The sequence below is a fragment of the Mus caroli genome, chromosome 14 (genome assembly GCF_900094665.2).
Source record: "Mus caroli chromosome 14, CAROLI_EIJ_v1.1, whole genome shotgun sequence".
NCBI classification, from domain to species: domain Eukaryota; kingdom Metazoa; phylum Chordata; class Mammalia; order Rodentia; family Muridae; genus Mus; species Mus caroli.
In genome coordinates this window covers 67,356,650-67,383,576 of record NC_034583.1, presented here as the reverse complement: position 1 = coordinate 67,383,576, position 26,927 = coordinate 67,356,650, and the positions used below count along the sequence as shown (strand labels likewise).

General features: G+C 46.6%; 1 protein-coding gene across 5 annotated transcripts in view; it reads right to left on the bottom strand.

Moving 5' to 3' along the window:
* Nucleotides 1–3,424: 3,424 nt before the first annotated feature.
* Nucleotides 3,425–26,927, bottom strand: part of Tsc22d1 (TSC22 domain family member 1) — a 91,422-nt gene continuing 67,919 nt past the window's right edge. For 2 of the 5 annotated variants that reach the window (XM_021181801.2, XM_021181805.2), the window contains exons 2-3: nt 5,862–5,910; nt 3,425–4,756 (exon numbers count right to left, since the gene is read on the bottom strand). In XM_021181801.2, the coding sequence (XP_021037460.1) occupies nt 4,499–4,756; nt 5,862–5,910 (307 nt within the window). In that variant the 3' untranslated portion in view covers nt 3,425–4,498. Of the gene's footprint in view, nt 4,757–5,861; nt 5,911–6,319; nt 6,665–6,865; nt 6,923–23,221; nt 23,358–26,927 lie in introns of those variants that run through there. The other 3 variants (XM_021181804.2, XM_029468833.1, XM_021181802.2) reach the window with 3 other exon arrangements.

Genomic DNA, 26,927 nt, shown 5'->3' with positions numbered 1-26,927 from the left:
GACCTGATATACAACCCCTGAGGATCGGTACCCACAGGCTGAGAACCACTGATCTAAAACAAAGACACACCCCAGGAGCCAAACACTTCGAACCTGCTCTTTGCTAAAGGGAGAACACTGGTCATCTTGGCCCCCACGACACTGGGTAATACTTCAGTATTTACTGCCCTCAGGGTGGTATCCAGAAGCAATGGGCTGGTCCAACACTGGACAGCCCCAAGTTTCTTGCACTATTTATTCTCTCTTCTTTCTACTTACAGAGCAGCAGTACCCTGCTCTATCTTCTCCGAAACAGGAGATGTAACATTGTGGTCTACTTTTTACCACCGAAAGGCCTCTCAGTGGTGCACGTTTTCAAAGCGCCCGGCTGGCAGGCTCCATCACCACAGACCAGAGTTCTACCGAATGGTTTGCCACTTTGTAGTACGGATCTCCGACTCCCGAAAGTTCCACCACCCCCGATGGCTCACCCACTGCATAGTTTAAAGTGTTCGTCAGAAGCCACGGACCTCGGGATACTCATTTCCTCCTTAGCATCCCAGGCAGAAGATTCTAAAATGCTCCATGGTGACCCATGCTTGCTTCTAGGGCTGTGCTTCCTGACTCAGGGCAGCAGGGCAGGGCCTTCTGCTTTGGTCATTCCCTCATGAAGGATGGCAAGTGCCTCACCTCCATGGGCACTAGGTCTTCATTTGCAGATGGGTGGAGACCCAGAGGATCATTGAAAATGATTTTCTTCTAGGCCAATTTGGCAGAATTCAAATCCTTCAGCACTCACTCACCAGGAAGGAAACCCAAGTCTCAAAGTGATACCTAACTCCAAGGCAGGGACAGGGAAGAAGACAACAATGGATCTAAGACAACCATCTTGTCCCAGTTTGCACTGGACAGTGGTACAGTGTTTAGAACTGAGTGCTACCTTCTGGGAAGACCCCAGCCAACCAGTGTGGCCGTTTGTCACAACAGGTCGTCACAGCAGTCCTGCTTAAGGAAAGACACGGAGCACTTATGAAGCAACGGAGACCATCTTCACTGCAATGTATGTTGTCCCTGGAAACTCAGAGAATTGGTTTTGAGAACTACACAGTCTTGTAGCACACACATCCACAGTCACAATCTTGGTCCCTGGGTTGACTAGAGAAGGTGGGGGTAGGGCCATCCTATCAAGAGACATGGCTTCTCGTTTAGCAATACTTTTTTTTGTTTGTTAATTTTGAGAAATGTCTTGTTATGTAGCACTGGATGGCCTTGAACTCAAGATCTTGCTTCAGCTGGATCTACAGGCATGTATTTCCACAGCCTTAACTAGAGCTCTTAAAGATGTCTGTCTGTCTACCTATCATCCCCCCTCACCCCGGGGTTCATACACACACACACAAACATACACGCACACACAAACACACACAATTGGCAGAGATGGATCTTGGGCAGGTTGAAGATACTCGTTGATATTCTCTGAAGAAACTAACACAGCATTCTAAGACCCTGTGCCCAGTCTCCATGAGAAGGGCTTTTCTAATTTGAGCTGAAGTTTAGCCAAGTTATGGGTCTTGAAAGCTCTCACCCAGTGACTTCATGAATGGGGAGGTGGGTCTGTGGATTCCTGTTCCCTCCAAAGATCAAACAGCCGGTTTCCACAGCACCTCAGGCACAGTCGGCTAGTGTCTTTCTCCCACACACCAGAGCAGGAACCTCATGGCACAATCTGCTCCCCAGTTCTGTTGGTAGGCAGTATTTGCAAACGATTTTACCTGGGAGGAAATTTCATTTTCTGCTTGTGTCTGATCTTACTGCTGTGATTACTGTCTGAATGGATGGGAAATGGACAGCTAAAGGCTGTCACTGCACAAGGCTTCATCTTGTATTTCACTCAGCCTGAGGGACAGTAGTGCCTGCATTGAAATTCATTTTCATTCCTAATTATGGTTATAATTAACTTTTATATGTTTCCTGAGCAAATATAAACCCGATTTCAGGCACGCTGTATTCATCACAATTATTTTTAAAGTATGCGAAACCCAAAAGCACAGCTCCTGAATTCTGAACATTGTTAATTTGAAGCAGAAAGCAGGCATTCTTAGAACCACATGGTGCCGTCGTCTCTCCGGCACTGTGCCTGGGTCTGTCCTGCAGCGATGTCACGAACACCCAGTGCTCACACTAGATCTCCTTCGGCTTTAGAAGTCACTCCTGCTCCATGGCAGGTGAAGTGTGACTCTATCAACTCCATAGTGACCCACGGGCCCAGGGTGCCTAGTTAGGTTTGTAAGTTAGCAATAAGATGTGCTTAGAAATCAACTTAGATGTTTAAATAGCAGTCAGTAAAACTGTTCTGAATTTACAAAGGTGAGGAAAGGCCATAAAAATATATCTCTTGATGTTAATAATTCATTACTATTCCACATATCAAGACACCACAATCTTGTGAGATTTCATATTAGTCAAAATAATGTCTATTTAATTCATCAAGGATGGAGACTTTAAATTCTCCACAGCTACATGAAAAAATTTAAGAGATGAAATGGCTACTGTCTAGTTTTCTTTAGAGAATCACCATCTAAGCTTCCCATTAGATCAGTTATGTAGATCTAAGTATGAGACACTGTCAAGTTCTTGCTGCCCTCCAGTTATCATGGCAACTGCCATCGGCTTACAGTGAGGACCACCGCTTTATCCTTCCCCCTAATAAACTATGCCTACTGGCCGGCCATTCTTCCTAGTGAGCCCTGATGTGTGTCCTGTTCCCCAGCCCACCTCCTCCAGCTCTGCATTAGAGAACTGAGGGACCCAGGACTTAGGTAACCCTCAGAGGGTGCACAGGATGGACCCAACTCCCACCACATCCAAGAGCTATTGCCGAGGTCCTGGGGCAGACTACAGAGCCAAGCCTGTCCTGCTACGCCCCTGCTTCTTCCTTAGGTTCCACTGTGTTTACACATCACCCAGAAGGGAGAGAAGTCCCAGGTCCTACCTAGCTCAAACCCAATACATCCTTTCAACCCCCAGAAGAGTGTCTCAAAACACAACTACTCTCCCAGGGGCCAGAAACTCATTCTGGCAACAGAGCTGTCAACGTGGAAACGAACCTGTCCCTCTTCCTTTAACCTTCACACACCAACCAGGCTTGTTCCCTCTCAGTTCAGTAACTATGAATAAATAAGCTCTACATAAACCCTCGAATTTTAAATAGGGGAAGTGAAGATGCTCTCTCTTATCAGTCCAGAGGGGTGAGGTGACTTAGTCACAAGAGAATGAGCCCTTCTGCCTCCCCCCTCCCCCCTCCCAATCAAAGCAATGTCTCCTCTTCTGGAGTCAAAGCACTGGTGTCAGCGCCCTGAGACTTTACTAGGCAAACTGCTGTTGACTTCATGAAGAGCAGCTGTGGAAATGAATGTATTAATGGCGTCATGTAGAAACACGTGTGTATCAACATTTGATATGCTTTATTGAAAGGTGACAAGTAGAACAGGTAAATACAGTGGGGACTGTGTGGGGGACATGCGAGAACGACTATACAGGTGAGGTGCAGAAACCCCTACTGGGAAATCCACTTCCTTAGCAACTGACCACTTCTCCGGGTATCACCAGCTTAACTGACATCGGTCACGGGGAGTTTACTTCGCAAGACTTCAGCAGCTAGATTCCGGGACTACACAGAGTGACTAACTGGGCCAAATCCTTAAAATTTCTTCAGGTGTGGTTTTTGTCACAAAGCAGTTTTTAAGTAGATCTCTCTAGGAAGGACAAGGCACACCTTTTCAGACAGCCAATGGAACATCTACATTTCAATCTGTAGAAGCTAAACAGTAGTTACAGACAGTCCTCTATGGTACAAATTTGTTACACTACATACACAAATATACAACAAGCAAAACAACCTTCATAATAAGATAGCCTAGGTCCCAGCTACCTGTCACCGTTGTGTCACTAACAGTTTTGTGTCTTCTGATGGTTCAGAAAAGAGGGACAGTACTATCGTGTTTTATAAGCTTTGGTGACAGTTGTCGGTTTTGTATAAGGACTGCATCATCCCCCCCCCTCTCCCATTGCAGTCTTGTTTCTGGCCTCTCGAGTTCTTTGAAGGGAGAATCCAGGAGCAGCCCACTTTCCGAACCCCACGCAGGCGAGCCCCACGCAGGCGAGCCACCGAGCTCTCGGAAGCAGGGTGGGCGGCTGGGGAGGGTTGAAAAGGCACAGAGCTCCTCAGGGTCATTTAAACCATTCCTCAGACATCTGCCACGTTGCACAGGGCACATCCATGCTCACTCTCTGATTAACCTTTAATTCACTCAACTAGTACATTTCTTCAAGCCAAAAGCATATGAGTGCTTAATACTGGGGAGAAAGCGAGAACAGCGTGTGAGTCTCACGTCTCTTTCGTAGACAGCAATGAAATGGGTGACTGTGGAGGCGGCTTCTCTCTAGCACATCTCTTCGGTCTGTTCAGTTCAGACAGCAGCAGCAGCAGCAGCAGCCAGTTCTGTTGGGGCCTAGGAGGCTATGCGGTTGATCCCGAGCCCTGGGATGCTGGCTGTGCAGGGGGCTGTGTGGTCCCCTGTGGCTGCGTGGTGGCCGGAGGGGAGCCAGTCTGCAGCTGGGCCTGGAACTGGGCGAGCTGCTCCGGACTGGCCAGCGTCTTCAGCAGATTGTTCTCCTGCTCCAGCTGGGAGTTTTTCTCTATTAGTTCTTTGATCTGCTCCTTCAGAACTTCCACTTCCTCCCTCACCGCATACATCAAATGGCTTTTCACCAGATCCTGAAAACAGGAGGCAAAGAAAGGCTTTAGCTTACTAGGTCCTGGACTCTCCCTAACCAAATCTCCAAAGAGCATTAAAGCACACTTGTGGAAATCTGCGCATAATCACAACCGCGCAATACTTAAGTTTAATGTATACGTGGCCAAGCTCTCCAAAAGTCTCCAGACTTTCTCTGCAGACATTAATGACGTCTAACAGTCCAGTTTCCAATTCAAGATGGCAAACCGCACCACACAGGGGGACTCAGGCCCTGTGTTCGCTCTCCTCCAGGCCCGAGGCCCAGTGGCCGCTTCCCCGCCCCCAAGGCCCTCTCGGAGGCGCAGGGAGCGTCCCCTCCCATCTCCTCCCTCCCTTGGCACCGGCTGCAGCCAGTTCCTACAGAGCGTGTTGCCGCATTTTCTTCCCTCCACCTCTCTTCCCCCCCCCCTTGATTAAGCTGACATCACAGAAACCTGGGCAGACGTCGTAGCCAATGGGAGCCCGAGTTATTTATAGCTCTGAATTAAAGGTTCAGAGTTTGCCTAGCAACAGTGGGCAGAGAATCCCGTGAGAAGAGCCACAGGCGCTGCTCCAATAACAAAGAACGACCAAGGCGGAAATAAAAAATCGGAGAAATCCAGGCGCAGGCCGAGAAAGAAAAAACTTTTCTCCCATTCCCCCACTTTGTGCGGCCGCAGCACCACCGGAGAGGGTCTGGTGGGGTCTAGGGACCCCTTCCCCAGCAGCCCTGGGGGGGGCACCCTCCCTCCCAGCTCCCCAGTAAAATTTCAGGGTTCCCAGTAAAGCCACACTGCTGAAGGTGCTCCCAAGACCAGCAACGAGGAGGCTGGGCCACTGCCTTATCCCGACACAGAGTGAATGGGTCCAGGGCAGGGCCCGCTCACAACCTGGGGCCCTTCTCCTTCCCTGGCAGCCGTGGGGGGATGTGGCTTCTCTCCACGCTGGCAGGAGAGAGAGAACGAGCTAGCGCTGGCATTTCTGACTGTATGAAGAGCAATCAGCACCGTCTGGATTTAGCTAAGGGATGCGCTAGTCGTTTCCAAGACATGTCGGTTTTTGTGCAGTGCCCACATTGAGTACAAGTAATTTTAAATCAGTACATACCATAGCTTGCTCTATTTTGTTGTCGATAGCTACCACACTTGCACCAGAGCTGGAAGAGAGAATAAAAAAAAAAAGAGATCATCGATAAATGGAATTGATCTTTAACATCCAGGATAAGGACAGATCTCTGAATTCGAATGACGTTACTAGCATCCTATTTTGAGTGTTCTTAAACGCTTCAAAATGCATCAGACTCCAGAAAATACCAGCCATACTCTATCCAGGCATTTCCCTATTTTAGGGAGCCACAAAGGACTAAATTACATAATGGAAGAAAGCCTGTTCTCGAGCCAGATCTACGAAAATAAGGATCTTTTGGCCATTTCAAAAAGCAACATCTATGTCTCTGTAACCCTAGGCATGGACAAAGGAATTCGCATGGCTATCCTGTACCTGTAATACCGCAAGTCAATTTTACTCCGAGTCAATTTAAACCAACTATCCCAGCTGACATTTACCTATTGTCAAGTCTCACGGAAGCGTTTTCGGTTCCCAGCAAAGACGACAAGAAAGAAATGGAAAAATGTCTCAGTTGGTAAACTCCTAGATCCATCGCCACTGGTCTACACCATTGGGATTTCATGCAATTGCAGCCAAATTAAAAAAACAGCCCCGTGGAAAAAAAGAGAGAGGGCGGGAGGGAGCAAGCTCCAGCAGCCTGGTTCAAACTAGATAAAACCGCCTAGCTGTCTGCAGCTCGGGGCGTGAGAACGGCGGTGCTGGCTCGAGTGACCCGACCCGGCGTCTGCAGCAACTCAGTCCTACTCGGCTGCCGGCTCCACTCCTCTAGAGGAGGCCGCCCGGCCCCAGCGCCACATATAGGCGGGGAGGCGCCGCGCCGATTGGCTGCGCCATAGGCCCGCCCCGCGCTCCCGGGCTGCGGTCCCTCCCGGTCCCCGCGGCGGCGGCGGTGGGGCGGGGAGGGGAGGGGGGGTTGGGCGCCACCTCCTCCAAGCCTCGCTCGCGTCAGGGTCCCCGAAAGCTCCCGGTGCCCGCACGCTTACGTCTAAGGGAGTCAGACCCCGTCTCCAAAGCAGTCAGTCCCTGCGGCGGCGCTCAACCCTGCCCGCAAGCTTGCTCTTTGCAACCAAACCCAGCCGAGCTACTGGGCATGCCCAGTCCCACCACTAAGACTCAGAAACGCCAGCGTCTCGATTTCAATTATTGGGTTCTTATAAAAAGCACTAGCGGGAGGCTACAGAGACTGTGTTCTGTGCAAGGATAATAATCCTGCTGCAGGAAGTCCTTTTTCATGCTAATGAAATTCATAGGAATATTACATTTGCCTTTTTGGTGGGAGATAGCCCCACATAAAGTTTATCAGTTATGTACAAAAAAAAAAAAAAAAAAAAAAACCCAATATTGTATTTTTCTTTGGTAGGCAAATAAACAAGTCAAAGGAATCTACAAGATGAAATGCAGAGAACCTTCCCCAAACGGCCCTGGAGTTGTAAGCCTTAAAATCTCATTACCCTAACTGCATCAGTAATTATGTCTTCTTCCATTTATTGCTAGAAAAATCAATCTACAGGTCCAATCCCAAACAGATCTATTTTCAGCTAGTCCCTAGGGCCAAGGGTTCTTGAAACGAGATCGCAATTCCGCCAAGACGCAATGCTCGGTCTTCTTAAATCGGAGAGAGTGATACCGTCAAGGACGTTTTCCAAAAAGCATGCAATTCCTTAATATGTAGCCTTTGTTCATTTGCAGTGTGGCCTGAACCAGTAAAAATGTGGAGAGAATCTAATGGTGGTTAAACACAGTTCATCAGTCAAGAGATGCTGAAGGCGTTCTTCACCTAACAGTCACAGCGAGCAGATTAATGCCATCAAATCATGGTCCTTAGATAAGGGTTAACCCGGGGCAAAATTAATAATTTAAATATCTGTGAAGATGCATCAATGAAGATTATGCTTTAACATACTATAAAACTAAGGGCAGACGTCTGATTACAGGTTATATACAGTCGGCAGTATGGTTGAGGAAAATTTAACCTCTGCAATACTGCCCTCTAGTGGCAAAAGACTACAATAACAAAATAAGTACCAACAGCTTGGGACCTCTCCATACATAGGCAAGTGGTACTCAAATAATTCCAAAATAAAATTTGACTATGATACATAAATACGCACTTACACTCACGTGAAGAGTGAACCCCTCCTCTATCAAGATGAGGCTTCCCCCTCAAGGAATGAACTTTCCTAAACTGTGGTCAGAGTCTCTTAGACAATCTCTGAAGTTTACCCAAGGCTGGAGGGGGCATTTGGTTTCAGAAACTGCATTAATTCAGTTAAACACCAAATATATTGAGCACAAATATATATCAGCACAAGAAGAGGAGAGTAATTCTCTTCTGTGTTGAAAAATGGGTATCGTTACAAAACAATATTCTTTTTTATTGTGTTTCGTGTTAGGCTTTGCTTTTGAATAAAAGTGTTAGTGTATTTGTAGTTTATGATGTGTGTTGTTTGAAGGCATTGCTCTCAGTAATGGGAAACAAAGGAGGACTGGACAATCCTAGTGACTCGTGAAATAGGATGGAGCTCCCATGTCCATGAGTGCTAAGTAGAATTATTATTAGTTTCTGTAATTTTAGAGTTTACATTTTAACTCTATCAACCTGTATCTTTTTAAATATTTTAACTGAGCAGCAATTCCAGAGCAAAGAATATCACAGAAAGGTACACTGTAAATGTAAAAGAGCTAAACACAGAAGTAAAGCCCGCTCAGGACATATGAAGAAATGGGTTAAGATTCCCAGCTGGAATGTAGAAGGATCACATGATTTTATTCTTCATGTTGTTCTTGAACATAAATAAAAGAGCTAAGTCGGTTCTGTTTCCTACCATTTTTAACTGCATGACTACCCACAGTATTAGCAACAGAAGCAAATATGAACAACCAATCTGTCTAATCCACACCCCTACTGGAGAACTGGCTGGACCAAGGAATACTGAAAACAATGGAGGCTTTTCATCTCTTACACAAATGTGCTGGATTCCCTTAAAAACTGGCTTTTTATATGAACAGAAGAATAAATAATCTAAACCAAAGGCAATGGAAACGGAGGAAATCTTCTCGGGCTCTAACCCACTGGGTCAGCATGTCTGAGGATTCCCCTTGAAGGTTCTCCTGTTTACCAGACAAGTGTCCAGGAGTCTAGTGCCGTGTCCGAGACCCCAAGAGGTTGGCTGAGGTTGTAAAGAAATGCAACAGCCCTTCCCGAGAGACTCCTGAAGGTGTGGGCCATATAAGCCAGCCTCACCAAGTCTATACATACAGGGAAAGGTATAGACATTTGAAATTTGCTATTGTGGTCCGCATGAGTGTTTGAATGGATTCAACTTCAATCACCTCTGACTCTTGTATCAAATGTGGGGAATGAAGAGGAGGAGAACAGGAAAGGTCTGTGAGGGACTCAGGTGACTGGAGCACAGGCAGGGTCTGTGAGGGTCTGCCTGACGCAGAGACCCGCACACCTACAACAACCTCTTTTCCCATCTAGACATGTTGTTAACCTATAGGGACTGCCAAGGAAGCAAGCAAGGGATGCATCTTGTAAAATTGCTCGTCTAGGTCCCACCCCACCCCACCCTTGCCCCCAATCATCTCACTTTCCCAGGTTCCTAGGAAGCAGAAGTAGAATACCAAGTTTAACAAAACCACAGATTTTATGGCCAAAGAAAATGTGGTGAGCACAGAGTCAGAACTGGAAATGGGAACAGAAACAAAAATCCTACTTAGCCATTAAACATAAAATCTTAGCCAGGCGTGGTGGTGCACGCCTTTAATCCCAGCACTTGGGAGGCAGAGGCAGGCAGGCGGATATCTGAGTTTGAGGCCAGCCTGGTCTACAAGTGAGTTCCAGGACAACCAGATATATACAGAGAAACCCTGCCTCGAAAAACAAAAAAAAAACAAAAACAAAAAAATCTTATCATGGCTACAACATGGATGGAACCAGAGTCCAGTCAGTCAACAAAAAAATTCCACATGATCTCACTCTAAAGAAGTAGATCTCATTGAGGTAGAGGGCAGAACAGTGGTTACCAAGGTGACCGAGGACGATGGATGAAGAGGGGTGACTGAAGGGACACTGCTCAAAGGCTACACAATCTCAGATCGGAAGCATAAGCCAAGAGACCCACTGACAGCACAGCAGCCTCAGTGAGCGAGGAGCAGAAGAGCGGATGCTGAGCGCTCTTCTCCCGACAACTCAGAGCATGGCAAGGCGTGCAATTGTTAGCAAGCCGTATTAAACTAGCCCACGTACATTTCTATGAACACAGAAATAAATAAAAGCAGTTAAAAATCACCGTGGACAATTTTACCTGTCAATTTAAAGCAGTATTTCAATATATAGAAACACATTAAAAATTCACAGATGAACCATGAATAATGCTTTAGTGATATGATAGTTCCTCTGCATACCACTGGGAGAAATGAATGCCATCAAACGATGAACAACTGCTACGTGCAGCCTTCCTTTGGGTTAGAAGATAACACTGAAAAGTCTTCTCCAACAGAGAACAAAAGGAAGGGAGAATGCAAAGGAGACAGACAGGAGAGAGCAATGTGCAAACAGGATGTGATCCAAAGACACCACGCTGGGAGAGGGAAGTTACCAGACAATCACCTAAAGCAGGAGTCTCCAGGCAAATGCGATGACCAAACACCTAACCAAACCCAAACCCAAACCAACCATCAAAGCTCGTCGTAGTCGTCACACAACACAAGAACGCAGGGATAGAGAGGAATCTCTAAAGCACACAGATAGAAAAGGCAAGTTACAAACACAACAGTAACAGCAGAGAAAACGTTTTTTTCTACCGCTGCCAGAAGACCGTAGAGAAAAAGGATTAGGGTTCTGAGAGGAAAGGGCTGCACTGACCGGAGTTGTCACTTGGCCAAATTCTCTCTCTGGTGCAAAACTAGAAGAATAACATGTTTAGGTATTTTGTACAATATGCTGGAGACCGAAATCAAGAAAAGCAGTGGTCAGGGGAGACTACAGCCAGAGCCAGAGATCAGAAAGGGGGCTGACAGGCCAGAAGGCTGTGACCTCAGGAGAGGCTGCCTGGCAGGCTCACACAGCAGCTGGTGCCTGGGCGGCCTGATGGTGGAGGGAGACTGCAGGAGTGGGAGAGTAGAGAGAATAACCAGGCCTGCAGGGCCTGGGCAGCTGCTGCTATGGAGGTAATCAGTCCTCCTGGAGAGGAATCAGTCGACAAATGCAAAGAGAGCACACACCTCCCCCAGTCTACATGGCCATCATTTTAGAGATTAAAAAAACCAAAATCAAAACCATGAATTTACCGAGAAGGTGGTAGGAAGAATGTTTGTAGTGTGTGATAGCTCAGAGGAGCTAAACCGCATCTACATTGATCACAGCTTAATCATTATTCTCAAAATTGAAAAGTAAAAGAAGAGAAAAAAGGAATGTTACAGAGATAAAGAAAATAAACATTAAGAAGTAGCTGCCCTTGAGAAATAGATAAGGGGCAAAAAGGGGGAAACGCTAAGTGTTTTGAGTATGTATATGAAATGCCTGGATTTAAAATAAAGTCTTTAAGTAAAAGGGAAGAATGCAAACACAGGCTTAGCAAAATCACCCACCAACAAGCTTCTATAAAAACTACCCAAGCTTTGAGACAGTCACAGGCAAAGAGCAGACCAGCAGTCAGAAGTCAGAGAGGGTCCTGGCTGGTGAGGGCTATGGAAGCCGAGTGAAGAAAATCTAAGTCTGGAGCGGCGAATGCTCAGGACACTGCCGCCCAACTACAGGTGTGTGTGTGTGTGTGTGTGTGTGTGTGTGTGTGTGTGTGTGTGTGTGTGTGTGTATGGGGGGATGCACGCTCATGCATGAGTCTCTGTGTATGTGTCTGCGTGCATGTGTGTGTAAAGTAGGCATCCTGTGTGCACACATGTATGTGTGTTTTGTTCCTATGGAAAGCTGTCTAAAAGCAAGCCTTGAAAAACTAACAAGTTACTCACTGCAAGGTCATTTGTTAAAAAGTAGCAGACATACAACAGGAAGACAGGACTCATAAAACAAGAAAAGTCAATGAAAACGACCTGCATGTGACAAAGGCAATAGAACCCGAAGTCAAGGATATTACATTAGAGACTTACCTGTGCTTTATACGGTCAAAGGTAGCAAAGAAATTAGGATATTAAAGACAGGTGTAAAAAAACAATGAAAATTTCGATTAAGATAAAATGAAAATTACAGTATCTGAGAAGAAAACTCTACTAGACAGGATGAATGGGATGAAGACGGCTGATCCGAGGGCAGCAGTGTTAGCATGACTTGAAGATGATTCCAAGTGAACCACAGAGGAAAAAACAGGGTAAGGAAAGGACCGAGGGAGAGCACTGGCCACAGCAGGAGACAGGCCCACGGGGACAGCTTCAGTAAGGGAGCCCCAGAAAACAGGTCGAGGAGGGGAACTATGTCAGGAGAGGACAGCAGCTTCCCCAAGCATTATTACAACACTAGCCACAGAAGCTAAGACGGCCCTGATGACAGCCAGGGTAAAGTGCCTAAATCCAGTCACAAAGAGAAACACAGACAGCAACTCTGTCACACAGGGGGACAGCAGTCTACAGCTGGTCTTGTGCTGGACACGATTGCAGGCAGGAAGCAGTTTCAGAAATACATTTATGGTTATCAAAGAAAAAGTTAGCTCAATACACGACATTGAGTTGATTTTCCACACCAATATAAGAGTTCTGCGAAGAACTGGTAACTTTTCTGTAATTGCTCCTTGGTCCTGGGCCAACTGGATAAAGTAAAAAATAACAGAAAAAAGAAAAAGAAAAAAAAAAAACACCTCAAACTTTCCCTCACACATATGAAACATTAAGCACAAACAGGTCACAGAATAAATGCAAAATCCTGAACTACAGTGCCTCTGTAAGAAAACCCAGAAGAAATCTTTCAGTCAGTAGATTAGAAAACACTTCTTAGATAGGACCCTAAAACCACAATCCGTGAAGGAGAAAAAGTGGCAACCGAGCCATTACTGAAATTATTCTCTGAAGTTAACGCCACAAGAATATTGGAAGCAAGTTAACGGTAAAAGGGGCTGGGAACAAAACCCAACAGCCAATAAAAGAAATGAGCTAAGACTGTATATATATAATACATACTTATATAATTTATATATTATATAATTATAACACAATATATTTATATACCGTATATAAATATATTTTATATATAAATAAATGTGAAAAAATACTAAGCAGAATCAACCATTACAAAAATGCAAACCGAGGCTGTTAGATGCTCCCATCCAATATACCTGTATATATCCAGCTGTGAGATGCTCCCATCCGACACACCTGTATATATCCAGCACGGTTAAAATCAAGCCTTCCAGTCCTTTTGTGAAAACAGCAGCACCAACCGTTGGGGTGGGGGTGGGGGCACAACAGACCATCCATCTGTTGGCAGTGGAAATGTAAATGCCACAATCACTTTTCAACCATTAGACACACTCTCTGTATCAAGGCCAGTAATTCCAGTGCAGGTTATGAATTCAAGTCTGTGTGTACACATTCACATCGGCTTTGTCGTAAGCACCATGATGTCATTCAGCTGGAAGAAAGACAACCACATCCCAGCAGCCAATCTAATGGGGTCTACCACTCAGCAGTAACGAGAAGCGAACTACCGACAGCATGAATGAATCTCAAAGTTAACACAGCGAGTGGGAGAAGCCATTAAATGCAAAAGGCTACAGGATACATGGTCCCACTTAGAAGCTCTCCTAGGAAAGGCCAAACAGTAGGGAAGAAGACGGCTCCACAGCTGAGCCGTGAGGCAAGGTCAGAAGGTGCCGGGGGGACCCTACCCGAGGACCCCTGCACTGGGGCCCCCCTCAAAGCCTCTCCTCAATATCATTCAATGGTTAATTTTGTTTTTACATCTCCAAGAGAATAATCATTCCGAAGCCAAATTTCCTCATAAATACCACTTCTGCTAAATGGTGGCAGATTATGAAAATGGCACCCCAGATTTAGAAGCTAAATGACTTCTGTAAGAAACGTCTCAAGTGAAAAGTTCTCCTGATTCTGCTTCTATTCCAGGACCGTCACGTACCTCTCCTATCAAAAGTGACCAGTATTCCGTCTTCACTTTTCTGCAGCCATGGAAATACATGATTTGGCAATATACTTACACCTTACACCTTAAAAATAGTCACTTCAGCCTAACATTTCACGAGAAATTCCTGAGGTAGCGGCGGGAAGCAATAGAGATGAGGCCAGTTTCTTCTATGTACACAGAATCAGTCAGTCTCTTGGTGACCTTAAAGTAGACAAACTTAACTAACGAAACAGTTCTTTTTACAAAGGTAAAGATAAGCTGGAGGGTGGTCCACAGCCACTGAGCGCCTAGGACAGCGCGGACTCGGGGAGAGAGCTCACTGCAGTGTGAGCTCTTCTGCTCTGACTCATTCCCTATGATGGCCTCTCTGGACACTGGTGGTGGAGCTCCGCCCGGAGGCTTCCTCTTCACTACGAATTAGTCAGAATTTTAGAGAGGAAACGAGCTTTGTGGACCATTTTGTTTTGATAGCCTTAAGATACATCGTGTCTACACAATTTATTTACCTACACAATTGGAGGATGGGCACAGAAACAGCTTATCAGTATATTGCCCAAACGTGGCACAGAGCCTACAGTCTAGTGCAGCAGGGTGTCTAGGTCTAGTGTGCAGTGGAGACCGACCCTCCCAGCCCTCTGCTAGGATGATCAGAGATGTCAGTCCGTCCCAGAGGCAGCTAGCTCCTCAGTTAGGCTCACCACAGCTCCAGGCTGGCACATTACAGTGCAGAGATGGCAGAGAAAGGTGTTCAAATGGTGACCTCATGGGCCTCCTTCCGAGAGCCCCCAGGAGCTGTGAGAAAGGCCAGGGGGAGTTCAAGCAGCAGGAAGGGAACGATACTTTGTAAATAAGGCAGGCTGTGTGGCATTAGCAGTGTGCCAAGTACTCCTGTGGATCTTGGCTCACAGCAGGCAGCACCCCTCTAATCTCTAATCTCCTCACACACCGTCTATGTGTGATGCTAACCTTGTTATATTCTCACTAGTGACAACTCAGTAAGGGAAAGGGGACAAGAGGGCAAAGAGAAGTAACAATGGAGTGGGCCCAGGCCAATAAAGAGGGAGATATGGGTCACCTTCAACACTTTAACTTGCTGCCAGTGTGGGCAAGGCGACTCTGCATATGTAAAGGCACATGCCACCACACAATGCCAGTCCCATCCATGTGAGCACCGAGTACACACAGATGTCTCTCTCTGACTTTCACACATGCACCTTTTCTGTCTCTGTCTCTGTCTCTCTCTCTCTCTCTCTCTCTCTCACACACACACACACACACACACACACATTTTAAAAATAAAAATTGTTAACATTTTTAAAGGACTAATATAATACATTTTGGCCGGAAGAATACAAACTAAAATTTTCGAAATTCTCTTTGGGCACTCCTCTCCCATTCATTTATCCATCCTTATTCAACAAGAACTGCGAAAGGCCAGGAACTAAAGTTACAAAGACAAATGAGTCAGAGGGACTGGGGACAGGTGAAGGGGGAGACAGAGGAGAAGCGTATGCTATCTGATGTAACAGGATATACACACTGACCGGATGACGTTCAGAGAAAGAAGTGGAGGGGCGTGTCTAAGAGCTCAAGATGCCCTCCGGACCTTGAAAAACAAGGCATTTATATGGTACAAGGGGGGTGGGGTGGGGTGGGGGGAACGTTTGAGAGAAGGAAATGACCAGACAAATGCCTGGGTCATGAGGCAGCTACACCAGGGCTTGATGTCATTCTGGAACTGACTGGCGGCAGTCCAGCAGTCTGAAGGTGGAGGTTGTAGAGGGGTTGCAGAGAACTAGCAATGGGGAACAGGTTAAAACAGGCTGGGGCCTGGCAGGCTCCAGGAAGACTGCGATTCCTGGTAGTTGGGGATAAAATGGGGTGTGTATTTTATTTAGGAAGGTCACTGCCGATGTACAAGATTCCTGTAGGAATGGCAGAGGGAGACCATGCAGGAGAGAGAGAGAGGTGATGACCAGAGGCAAGTTCAGCAGGTAGGCGATTCTCGGCTTTCCAGGTAGGAATGTGCGGAAGGTGAAGTCATTAACCAATCAGATTCTAGGCCGGCTGGTGAGAGAGACACTTGGTTTAGGGAAAGGATGGTGACTGGTTGGACCCAGCAGCCAGGGGGAAATGTGGTTTGGAACTCAGGAGAGAGTGGGCCTAAGAGAAATGTTTATAGTTGAGAGACGGCAAAACTATCCATAGGACTCGCTGTAACCACCTCAGGGCTGTGCATGGGAAAGAGAAGTGGAGCGGAGGCACAGGTCATCAAGGGCGGCCATTAGGCAGAGACTTGAGCTTTCTATGGGTCTGGTGGACACAACAGAAGGTGGCGTGGTGTAAGCTATGTTTTCAAGATCCTAGCATACAACAGTAGGCTCTTGAATGAGAAGACCAAAATGACAGAGATGATCTCACAGTGGAGGGCAAGGAAGAAAGAGACAACTCAAATAACAATGCCAAGTGGCCCAAATGTTCTTCAGGAAGCCACCAAATGTGTCCTGTGCGAGCCCACTAAAGAGTAGCCAGTCAGACAGGGGCAGACACACACTGTCACAACCAATGGCTGCAGAGAGCACGGTGAGCCGCTGGCCTCTGTTCTCACCTCCTGAGGGCTAGCTGGCACAACCTGCTGGGAAGACAAGGCAAGCACTAGAGTCAAGCCCAGCTCGGGGTCCAGGCTCCCGATGGTTCTCTTCTGTGGGGAAGAGAGGGCGAGACTCCTCACAACTCAATAGGAACAAAACAGGCAGGATCCTGTGCTGACAGGACTCACACTGAAAAGTAAGCCTGATACAAGTGTGTGTGTACATATATATGTGTGTGTGTATGTGTGTACATGTGTGCATGCATGTCTGTGTATGTGTGTATGTGCATGTGTGTGCGTGCATGTGTGTATATATGTGTGTGTATGTGTATATATATATATGTGTGTGTGTGTGTGTGCGTGTGTGTGCATGAGAGAGAGACACACACATAGTGTAAGCACAGAGGGGACAAAGCCTGGAGCCGAGGAGTGAGGTCAGAGAAGATATGGAATTAATCTTCAGGGAAGAACTCCTTGAGAAGCGAGTTTGGGGCGGTCCTGGAATGGAGTGAGTCCATCACAGAAGAGCTTTCACGCAGAAGAGCTAAGGACGAACACCTCAGACACTCAGGGAGCCCATGACAAAGCCATGGCATATGAAGCAGCAGCATGAAAATCTGCAGCAACCAATGCATGGTACCACTGCTTCTCTTGCTCCTTGAGCTGCATATTCCCAGGACGGCCTTCTCTTAGAGGAGAGGGATGTGCGGCTGACATCACAGTGTCCCTAACAACTCCAGTGTGGATGTGACAGCAATGGGTATTACAGCCCTTCCCACAGCCTAGGCTAGCTTCTTCAACAATCATTGTGGGATACGTCTCACCTTCTGAGAAACATTTTCCTGTCCAGAAGTACAAATAACTAATGTTTCCCAACCATAGAACTGGTTGCCTCAGTTTATGCAGTTGACACAAGAGGGAGGGAACTTCTTGTTTGATTCTTGGTTTAGATAATTCCATGAAGCCCTGTGATTCTTATCAGGAGTTCACATGTTTAAGTAGCTGTTAAAAATTACTTCTGACCAAGTAAGGCAGACTCAACACATACGTCAATTTCCACCTACATACTACTAAAGACAAAAAGAATGCAGTTTTAGCCACATAAAGACAAAAGAAATATGGTAAAGATATCAATTCTGTCAATTTTCAAAGACGAGGGGGGTGTCATCAAATCAAAGTCTAAACAAGCCATAAGGTGAACTGGAAGACAGTTGAAAGCCATCAGTGAGCCCAATGTTTAGAACGCACATGCTCCGAGAAGTCCAACATCCAGGTGAGCCAAGCCTGGAGCACAGACACCCACTCACGCCTGCAGCAGCTCACGAGCCTCTAGTGTCAGCAGCGGTCACTGCCAGGGAAACGATGCAGTGTGGGACGCTCACAAGGCTTCACATCTCAAACGTCTGCACAGATTCAACATGGCAGGATAAGAGTGATCAGCATGGAGGAGCTGGCCTTCAAAGTGACACTGTGAACATTGACAGAACTAAAGAGAAACTGAGGACATATCTCAGACAAGAACAGAGTGAGGGAGGGGAGGAGGGAGGACACGAGAGAGCAGCTACTCAGATGAGCTGACATCGTCAAAGAAGAGAACCAGGCAAAGGTTAAGGATCATAAAATAATCTGAGCTTCTACAGCTACAGGTGCAGACTCTGGTCTATCAAGACAGCATGGACCATGGATGTTTCTCATCTTCTCATTTCGTGTGGATTTCGGTCACAAGAAACCCGACAGTGCCAGCAGCAGCTGCACCAAGCCACCAGGAGTGTCTCACAAGGCCGACATTTCACGCTTCTCCAAATCTTAGCGCTTCTATATCAAAAAAGTATGATTCAACATCCCAAAGCTGGCTAGTCTCCCTGTTTTAATATCAAACAGCGAATGCAAAGGAAAAAAGTATTGAGAAGCCAGGGAGAGATCAGACATCTCCCCTGGAAGAGGCAGAAGGGAGAAGGGAACCCTTGCCATGTGCATCGTCAGTGGTCTATACACCCTACCCCTAACCCCAAGAGAGAGACAGAGACAGAGACAGACACCGGGGTGGGGGGCGGGCGGCGGGGTGGAGACTGTTGTTAGCAAGTGCTGCACCATCATTTGGGACAATGACTGAAAAACAGAACAACTGGAAAGTGACTGACATGTAAATGGCAGTGAATAAGAAATCAATCAGAAATAGCCTCTTCCATAATCAGAGAAATAATTTTCTACATAAAGATCAGAAATTGGCAGATCCAGGCTAATGGTGGCTGAGTAGTTTCAGGCCCCTCTGGCTTCCAGAGCCTTCAGCTACAGGTGAGACAGATAAGAAAACAGCCAGAGTACCGGGCGTGGTGGTGCACGCCTTTAATCCCAGCACTCGGGAGGTAGAGGCAGGTGGATTTCTGAGTTCAAGGCCAGCCTGGTCTACAAAGTGAGTTCCAGGATAGCCAGGGCTACACAGAGAAACCCTGTCTCGAAAAACCGAAAAGAAAAGAAAAAGATAATCCCAGCACTGCAGATGCAGGCTGATCTGTGAATCCAAGGCCAGTCAGGGCTGCAGAGCTAGATCCTGTCTCAAAACACTTTNAAAAAAAAAAAAAAAAAAAAAAAAAAAAAGAAAACAGCCAGAGAATTCACCAGTGAAACCAAAGTTACCTGAAGAAGGCAGCCACACGTCCCACCAAGCTTTCAATCTTACTGAAACACCACCTATCATAGTCATATCTATCTTACAGACCCAAGAGACAGGCCCACTGGCACTTCTAGATGATTATTTTATATTACTGGATAGACTTGGAAAACTTTTAATGTCTATTTATGGCAAAATAGAAAAAAATTCTAGGGTTTGCTTTTATTTTCCAAGGACACCAGTGACGTCTTCTTACTTCAGTCACTGTGCCCATCACATCTGATCTTCTCGCTTCTCACGGAGGATGACAGAAGTCACTGTACCCATCACTTCTGATCCTCTCGCTTCTCAGTGGGAGGATGACAGAAGAAGTTACTCATGTTCTCCTAACAGCACAGTCCTACATGGCCTTGGGAGATAAGCCGAAGTAATGCTAACCTCTCCATTTCATCTCAATGTACTGTGTCTCAACTGCGACTTTGTTACTTTGGACCTTCAACTCTCTCTCTCTCTCTCTCTCTCTCTCTCTCTCTCTCTGTGTGTGTGTGCATGCACACCCATGCTTGTGTGTATCTCAAACCTTACAGCACATTCGTGGAGGTCAGAGAGCAATCTGTAAGTGTGGGTGCTGTCTTCCACCCTATGGGTGGGGTGTTCTCCATCAAGTGCACAATGTCAGGTTGGCAAGCAGCCCTCTGCCTGATGTTGCTACCTAGTTGGACAATACTGATTGCTTTTAAAAATACAAGGCCAGCCTGGTCTACAAGGTGAGTTCCAGGACAGCTAGAGCTATACAGAGAAACCCTGTCTCGAAAAGCCAAAAAAATAAAATAAAATAAATAATAAAAAAAAATACAGCCTTGTATACAATCAGATTTGGGGCTCTGGAGTTAGACCCTGATTTAAATTTCCCCAAAACATTTCTTGTGTAAAACAGGGATATCATATTTTATACTTTTGCTCTGACAATGAAAAGAAATGACATAAGAATCTGGAGTTTCCTATAGGAATTCCAGCCATGATCTTGTGCCCTAAGTTACCTGGCTTCCGCCGTAATTGGAGCTATTTAAGAGACCTACACATTTCTCTACATAGTTTTGAAAGTAGAAAGTTTCTTGAGAGTGCCCAATACTCAAAATTATTGTAAATTACCACCCCCACCCTACTTTTTCTCAACTATGACATCCACCGTTTTACAATGTGTTACCCCTTTCTAAACACCGGACCGTTACCTAACTGTCCAGCTGACTCAGGAGTTTAGTGAAGCGGAAGCCTGACGCTGGCTTCCACAGTAGCTCCAGGCCAAGTCTTAGCATCTTTATTTGACAGCTCAACCAGAACACCCTCAACTTTCCTAACACTTAGCTGACATCCTAAACTATGCTGCAGTTCTCTTGGCTTCTGTCAAGGCTACATGGACTCCGTGCCCTCTCCTGAAGGGAGATGTTCTTCAAGGTTCTCCTCTAGTAGAGCGAATGTATGTTCTCCAGAAAGATAATAGACTGTCTGCCCAGAATAAAGCATGGGGGCATGTGTATGTGTGTGTGTGTGTGTGTGTGTGTCTTTCTTCCTTGTGGACTATTGATGTGCAAATATCTACACAAATACTAATTCCACAAACGTGTGACTGGCACAGCATTAATCCCTGGTGCCTCTGAGGGGTAAAATAGACTTACCCTAAAAAGCTTTCACCAGAAATCATTCGTAGAAACTCAAAAACGTTTTAACCTGTGTAATGCAGAAGAACCGCCATTTTACATGGTATTAAGGAGAACCTTAGGCAATCCCAGGATACACGGAGATGTACAACTCCAGAGCTCACCACGCGGACCTACAAGGTGCACCTGGAACACTCCAAGCTGTAAGTGCTATCATGATACAGGCTCTATCTGCACATCAAAATGAGCACAAAAGGGGACCCTCAAAAAGCATGTCCCAGGTACACACACCATAAACACAACCCCTCAAACCTAAAGAGAGGAAAACAGGGCAAAGAGACAATGTCAGTTGGTGAAGATTCTTAGAAATTAAAAACACCTGTTTACCTGAGAAAAGTAAAATGTTGCAAGTTAATGCATAATTTTAATCTAAATTTTAGGTGCACTTATGAACTCGATCATTTAAAACTTTGTAAGAGAGATCGCTTAACCAGACGCGGTAGCATGCACCTTGTCCTCAGTACTGGGAGGCCCAAACAGGAGGGCTGCTGACAGGAGGATTGCCACCAAAAGCCGAAGCCAGCCTGAGCTACATAGTGAGACTGAGACGTGTGTGTGTGTGTGTGTGTGAGAGAGAGAGAGAGAGAGAGAGCGAGAGAGAGAGAGAGAGAGAGAGAGAGAGAGCGAGAGAGAGCGAGAGAGAGAGAGAGCGCTCTTAGTTACCTTTTAGTCCTCCCTCATCTAAGCTAATCTGAACCCTAACTGTAAAAACTCTAGTTTAACATTTACTCTGTCACCAAAGCAGGTCTGCAGAAGAGCGGCCCAAATGAGCTGCAGGTCTGTGGCTGACCGTACCAGGCTCTGAGTTAGAAGTGGATGCGGCTTTACAAGTGGAAGGGGCGAGGCTGTCCACTAAGGCTTGGTCAGAGACACACTTGGTCAGAGCAAAAGCAATCAACTGCTGAATCCCATGACAGGGAGATCGGTTCCTCTGCAGATGGCATAGAACAGCCATTTTGATGTGTGGCTTTTGATTAGAGGATTTCAGAAATTTGATATGAATATATTATACTTAGGACCACATAAACCTCTCTCCAGGGTAGAGGCTGAAAGTGCCAAGCGGTTTAGAAACCCTGACACGGTCTTTCCCTGACAGCCCAAGAGAGAGCAGTGTGCAGCAGTCAGTGAACACAGTCCTTCCACTGTAGCCAACCAAGCTTGGAGTCAAGCTAGCCACCAGGAGTCCTTACCAGGTTTCACCGCCATCCACTCAACCTCCCCCCAGCCTACTGGCCCGAGCCCCCCTTCTCTCTGTACTGCATCAGGCCTGGAGCCCCGAACTTCAAGCTTCTCTCTGTACTGTATCAGGGCCACCTGCCACCCCTGCCCATCACAACGCTGTCAGCATGCCACTCTGCTCTTTTGGGCAGCTTTTATATCAACCATCAGAGCTCACAGATAGAGGGAGCCGGAACCAGCTTTGTATCTACCAGGTGCTCTGGTTACAGGGCAGCTCTTTTTTGTTTTTTTACAGTGTGAACAGTAAACGATAAAGACCTTCACTCAGTGTGGGGACAGCTCACCCAACAGACTACAGCAGGAAGACAGGGTGGAGGGAGTGTCTCCCTGAACCAAGTCGGGTTAAGTGACCTTTTGCCTTACCTTAAAGCCTTTGTCATGAGCTCTCTCCTTACCCACGCAGATCTTGGCAGAGTAGGGAGCTCTAGTCACCTAACAGTGACACAGTCTCTGCCTAATGGAAGGGCTACGGCTGAGTGGTGGCTCTTAACTGTGGCTGAACTCTACAAACAAGCAGGAAGCTTTTATAAAACACAGATGCTCGAATCTGACCCTGACCCTCATTTCCCGGTGTGGAGTTGGCTTCCCAGGTGATTTGCTGGTGTGAAGCCAGGCTAAAAGGCTAATAAACGGGCTCCAGCTGGAGCTCACTGGCTGGGGATGGGTAGAGAAGCCTTACCCAAAAGGTAAGTAAGCCAGTCACAACGATGAGACAGCAGTCCTAACCACAGGGTGAGCCCAAGGCTCTGCAAGACAGAAAGGCTGTATGGCCCACAGCTCTCCAAAACCTCCCGTCCTGCTCCGGCACTGATGAGACAGTATCTGCTCTGTCTGGCAAGTCAGCAGAGGACAGGAATCCCATTTGGCCTTCTGTGATCAAAGGACTCTGGCAAGGACCCATCTTGAGGGGCAACATACAGATACCCCCTGGTGCCCAAGAATGAGAACAGTCCTGAGCCAGGGATTCTGAGTTCAAGCTCCCCAGCCCCATCAGGGGAGACAGGAAGGAAAGGCAGCCATGGCAGGGAAGGCCTGACACTGCCGTACCAAAGGCACAGGCAGTGAAGCGTCCGGGGAAAGGTAGCCTACCGTTGTTGAGAAAGAGCAGATTTTTATCAACTGGCATCAGCTCTGGAGCTGGACGGTCCTGGGCCTGAGGTTGTCAGGTAGATCAACCTCTGAAGCCACCCTCCTGCTTCGAGGCTCCCTGCTGTGAGGCCTGAGAACTCGGGGGGGGGGGGGGGCTCCCGTGAAACAGCAGACCAGCACAGCCTGGTGATTAGGGTTAAAGTACACTTTCACTTTCAAGATTTACAAAGGCAGGTCCTGTGCGTGAGAATCTCACTGCTACACTCTCTCCCACTCCCTTCACATTTGGAAAGACACCTCAAAGCAACAACTTGCCACAACAGGGGGCTAGAACTGGGGGGTCCTGCTCGGTCCACATAGAACACAGCTAAGGAGGACTAGCAGAGGCCCCTCACAGGCAAGGAAGGAAAGCTTCCAAAGGGCAGGATTCAGGAAAGCCTCTTCCCCACTGCATGCTCTGAAGTCTCCAATCCCCAGCACCGCCGTCTCCACCGCACCCTAACCCTTCGTCCTACTCCTTGGTACTTACTTTACTGACCTGGTCCAGCAGCCTTGCTGTTTTACTTCTCACCCCAGTGGGTGGGCGTCTAACTTTGCTTCTGCACTGTTTCACTTAGGCAACCTTAACTTCTAACCCGTTTATCTTCCCCCTTTCCCAGCATCCTTCTCTGCTCTCCTCCTCTTTTCTTTTCCTTCCTTCCTTCCTTCCTTCCTTCCTTCCTTCCTTCCTTCCTTCCTTCCTTCCTTCCTTCCTTCCTTCCTTCCTTCCTTCCTTCCTTCCTGTCTGTCTGTCTGTCTGTCACATCTTTCTTACTCAGAGCCATCATCTCTACACTCACCCTGGGAAATGAATTGCTACCTCCCCAGTCCCATCTATGTTGACTTCATGGTTCTGTTTCACAGCCGTTGGTAATGATTCTCGGCTTGTAATCAATCCTAAGTGCATTCCGTATCTTGCTCAGCTTGGTGGTGGTACAGCAGTTACAGTGTTTGCCCCTGGCTGGGTGGTACTGGGGATTTACCCTCAAGAGTAAACCGATGGTAAAAAGAGCCCCAAATAACACTGAAAGCTAGCCTCACCAACAGATGGACAAGCCACAGAGCAGGGACCTACACAACACAAGTAAGCACAGCACGTGACTTCTCCAACAGACCCAGCCCCTGACCGCAGATACAGGCCTGGGGAAAACAGGGGAGGATGAAGACTTCAACTCTATTTGTAAAAATGTGAAACGACACCCGCCCCACAAACAAATGAGAGTAACGGAGCAATCAGTTCAGGACCTGGAGCAGAAAGCCAGCAACACAGTGCGTGCGTGGCCAAGTGAATGAGGAAAACCAGCAACTTAGGAATAGGACAAAACCCAGCAAACAAGACGGCAACATGTAACACAAATTCAGTCCAGAAACAAAAATTCTCAAGGACAAATAAGAAATGTGGGGAATGAAAAGGCCATGAATCAAATAAAAGCCAACGGACGGACCAACAGACAAAGGTTACCAGCAAATACTTCATGCACACATCAGTAAGGAGGAGGGTGTGGTCATGAACCCCAGTAAGGTCTAGAGAACACAGCTAAGAACCCATGGGACAGAACAAGGAGCTGAGAGAAAAGCTAAGGGCACAGAAATGCACCCGAGAAAATTCCAGGCACTTGTGAAGTCTGCAAAAGAACAGGCATCTAGGGCCCAGAAGAATTCAGAATCCTAAACAGATGTGGCCAGAGACCGACCTCTCCATCACACACCAGGCAAGATGCCAAAGCACCAAACTAAGAAACAGCATTGAAAACACCAAAGAAAACAAACAAATCAGCCAACCAGATCCTCTCACCTGGGAAAGCAAGCACACTAAGAACACCAGGCTTCTCAACCAAAGCATTACAACTCAGGAAAGTGTGGCGCTGTGCTTCAAGTCCCAGAAGTAAATAACTTTCGGGTAACGGTCTCCCACTTAGGCTAGAGAGGCTGGCTCTAGAGTGAGCTCTCCAGCCACCTGTCTGTTTACCTAATGCCGGGGGCTCCAAGTAATCACAGCCACATTGGCTTTTTGTGCTGGGGAATTCTGAAAGACAGTCTTAACCAAGAGACTACAAGAGGGAACAAATGTTATAAACTAAAAAGAAATCATGTACAACACACTTATATGTGAATATAAGGGAAGAGAAAAAGACTTAATTCTCTAACCAAGCAGAGAAACAATTAACCAAATTAAAGAAATTCACTGATAAGTGGATATTAGCCCAGAAACTTAGAATACCCAAGATACAATTTGCAAAACACATGAAACTCAAGAAGAAGGAAGACCAAAGTGTGGATACTTCGTCCCTCCTTAGAATGGGGAACAAAATACCCATGGAAGGAGTTAGAGACAAAGTTTGGAACTGAGACGGAAGGAAGGACCATGCAGAGACTGCCCCACCCAGGGATCCATCCCATAATCAGCCACCAAACGCAGACACTATTACATACGCCAGCAAGAATTTGCTGACAGGACCCTGATATAGCTGTCTCGTGTCAGGCTATGCCAGTGCCTGGCAAATACAGAAGTGGATGCTCACAGTCATCTATTGGATGGAACACAGGCTCCCCCCAACCCCAATGGAGGAGCTAGAGAAAGTACCCAAAGAACTGAAGGGGTCTGCAACCCTGTAGGAGGAACAGCAATATGAACTAACCAGTACCCCCCCAGAGCTCGTGTCTCTAGCTGCATATGTAGCAGAAGATGGCCTAATCGGCCATTATTGGGAGAAGAGGCTCTTGGTCTTGCAAAGATCATATGCCCCAGTTCAGGGGAATGCCAGGGCCAGAAAGTGGGAGTGGGTGGATTGGGAAGCAAGGTATGTGGGGGTAGGTATAGGGGACTTTCGGGATAGCATTTGAATTGTAAATGAAGAAAATATCTAATAAAAAATTGTTTAAATAAAAAAAATTAAAGGAATTAACAAACATCTCTAATAACATTCCTAAATATAAATTGAAAGATGAAACTTAGTTGAAAGGACAAAATCCAACTAGCTGCTGTCTCACGGGAAAGGGTCTCCTAGACAAAGTCTGAAAGTAAGAAGTCAGTTTACTAAGCAAACGGAAGCCTAAATTAGCAAGCAATCCAGCACACACACACACACACACCATACACACACCATACACACACCACACAGACACACATCAAGGCTGGATACCTTAGAAAGGAAACGTCTAGACAAAATCAGAAAAGTAACGAAGGCAGGTTCACCAGATAGATTCCGACAGGAACAACCCATTCTCATCAAGAAGTCGTCTAGACTAAAAGCCAATGAAGAAACTTGGGTTGATCTACAGCACTGACGTATTTACCAGAACATTGCGCCCAAGGCTGCAGAAGACCTTCTTCTCAGTACTTCCTGGAGCTTTCTCCAAAATGCATCACATTTTAGGTCACAATGGGACTACACACACACACACACTCCCCTGAAATGGTCCCTTGCCTCCAATCAGGTCACAGTGGAACAAGACTTGGATTTAGCAGTAAGATAAACCACAATGGTCACACAAATACTTGGAGATTGAACAACATTGTCTAGAACAGTCATTAAATCAAAAGGAAGATTCTGAAGTTCTAATAATCAAGTGAAAATGAAAGCATGACTTAGCTCTGGCATGTAACTGAGGCAGCTCCAAGATGAAAGGTCATAGTTGTAAGTGCTTACATTAAAAAAAAAAAAAA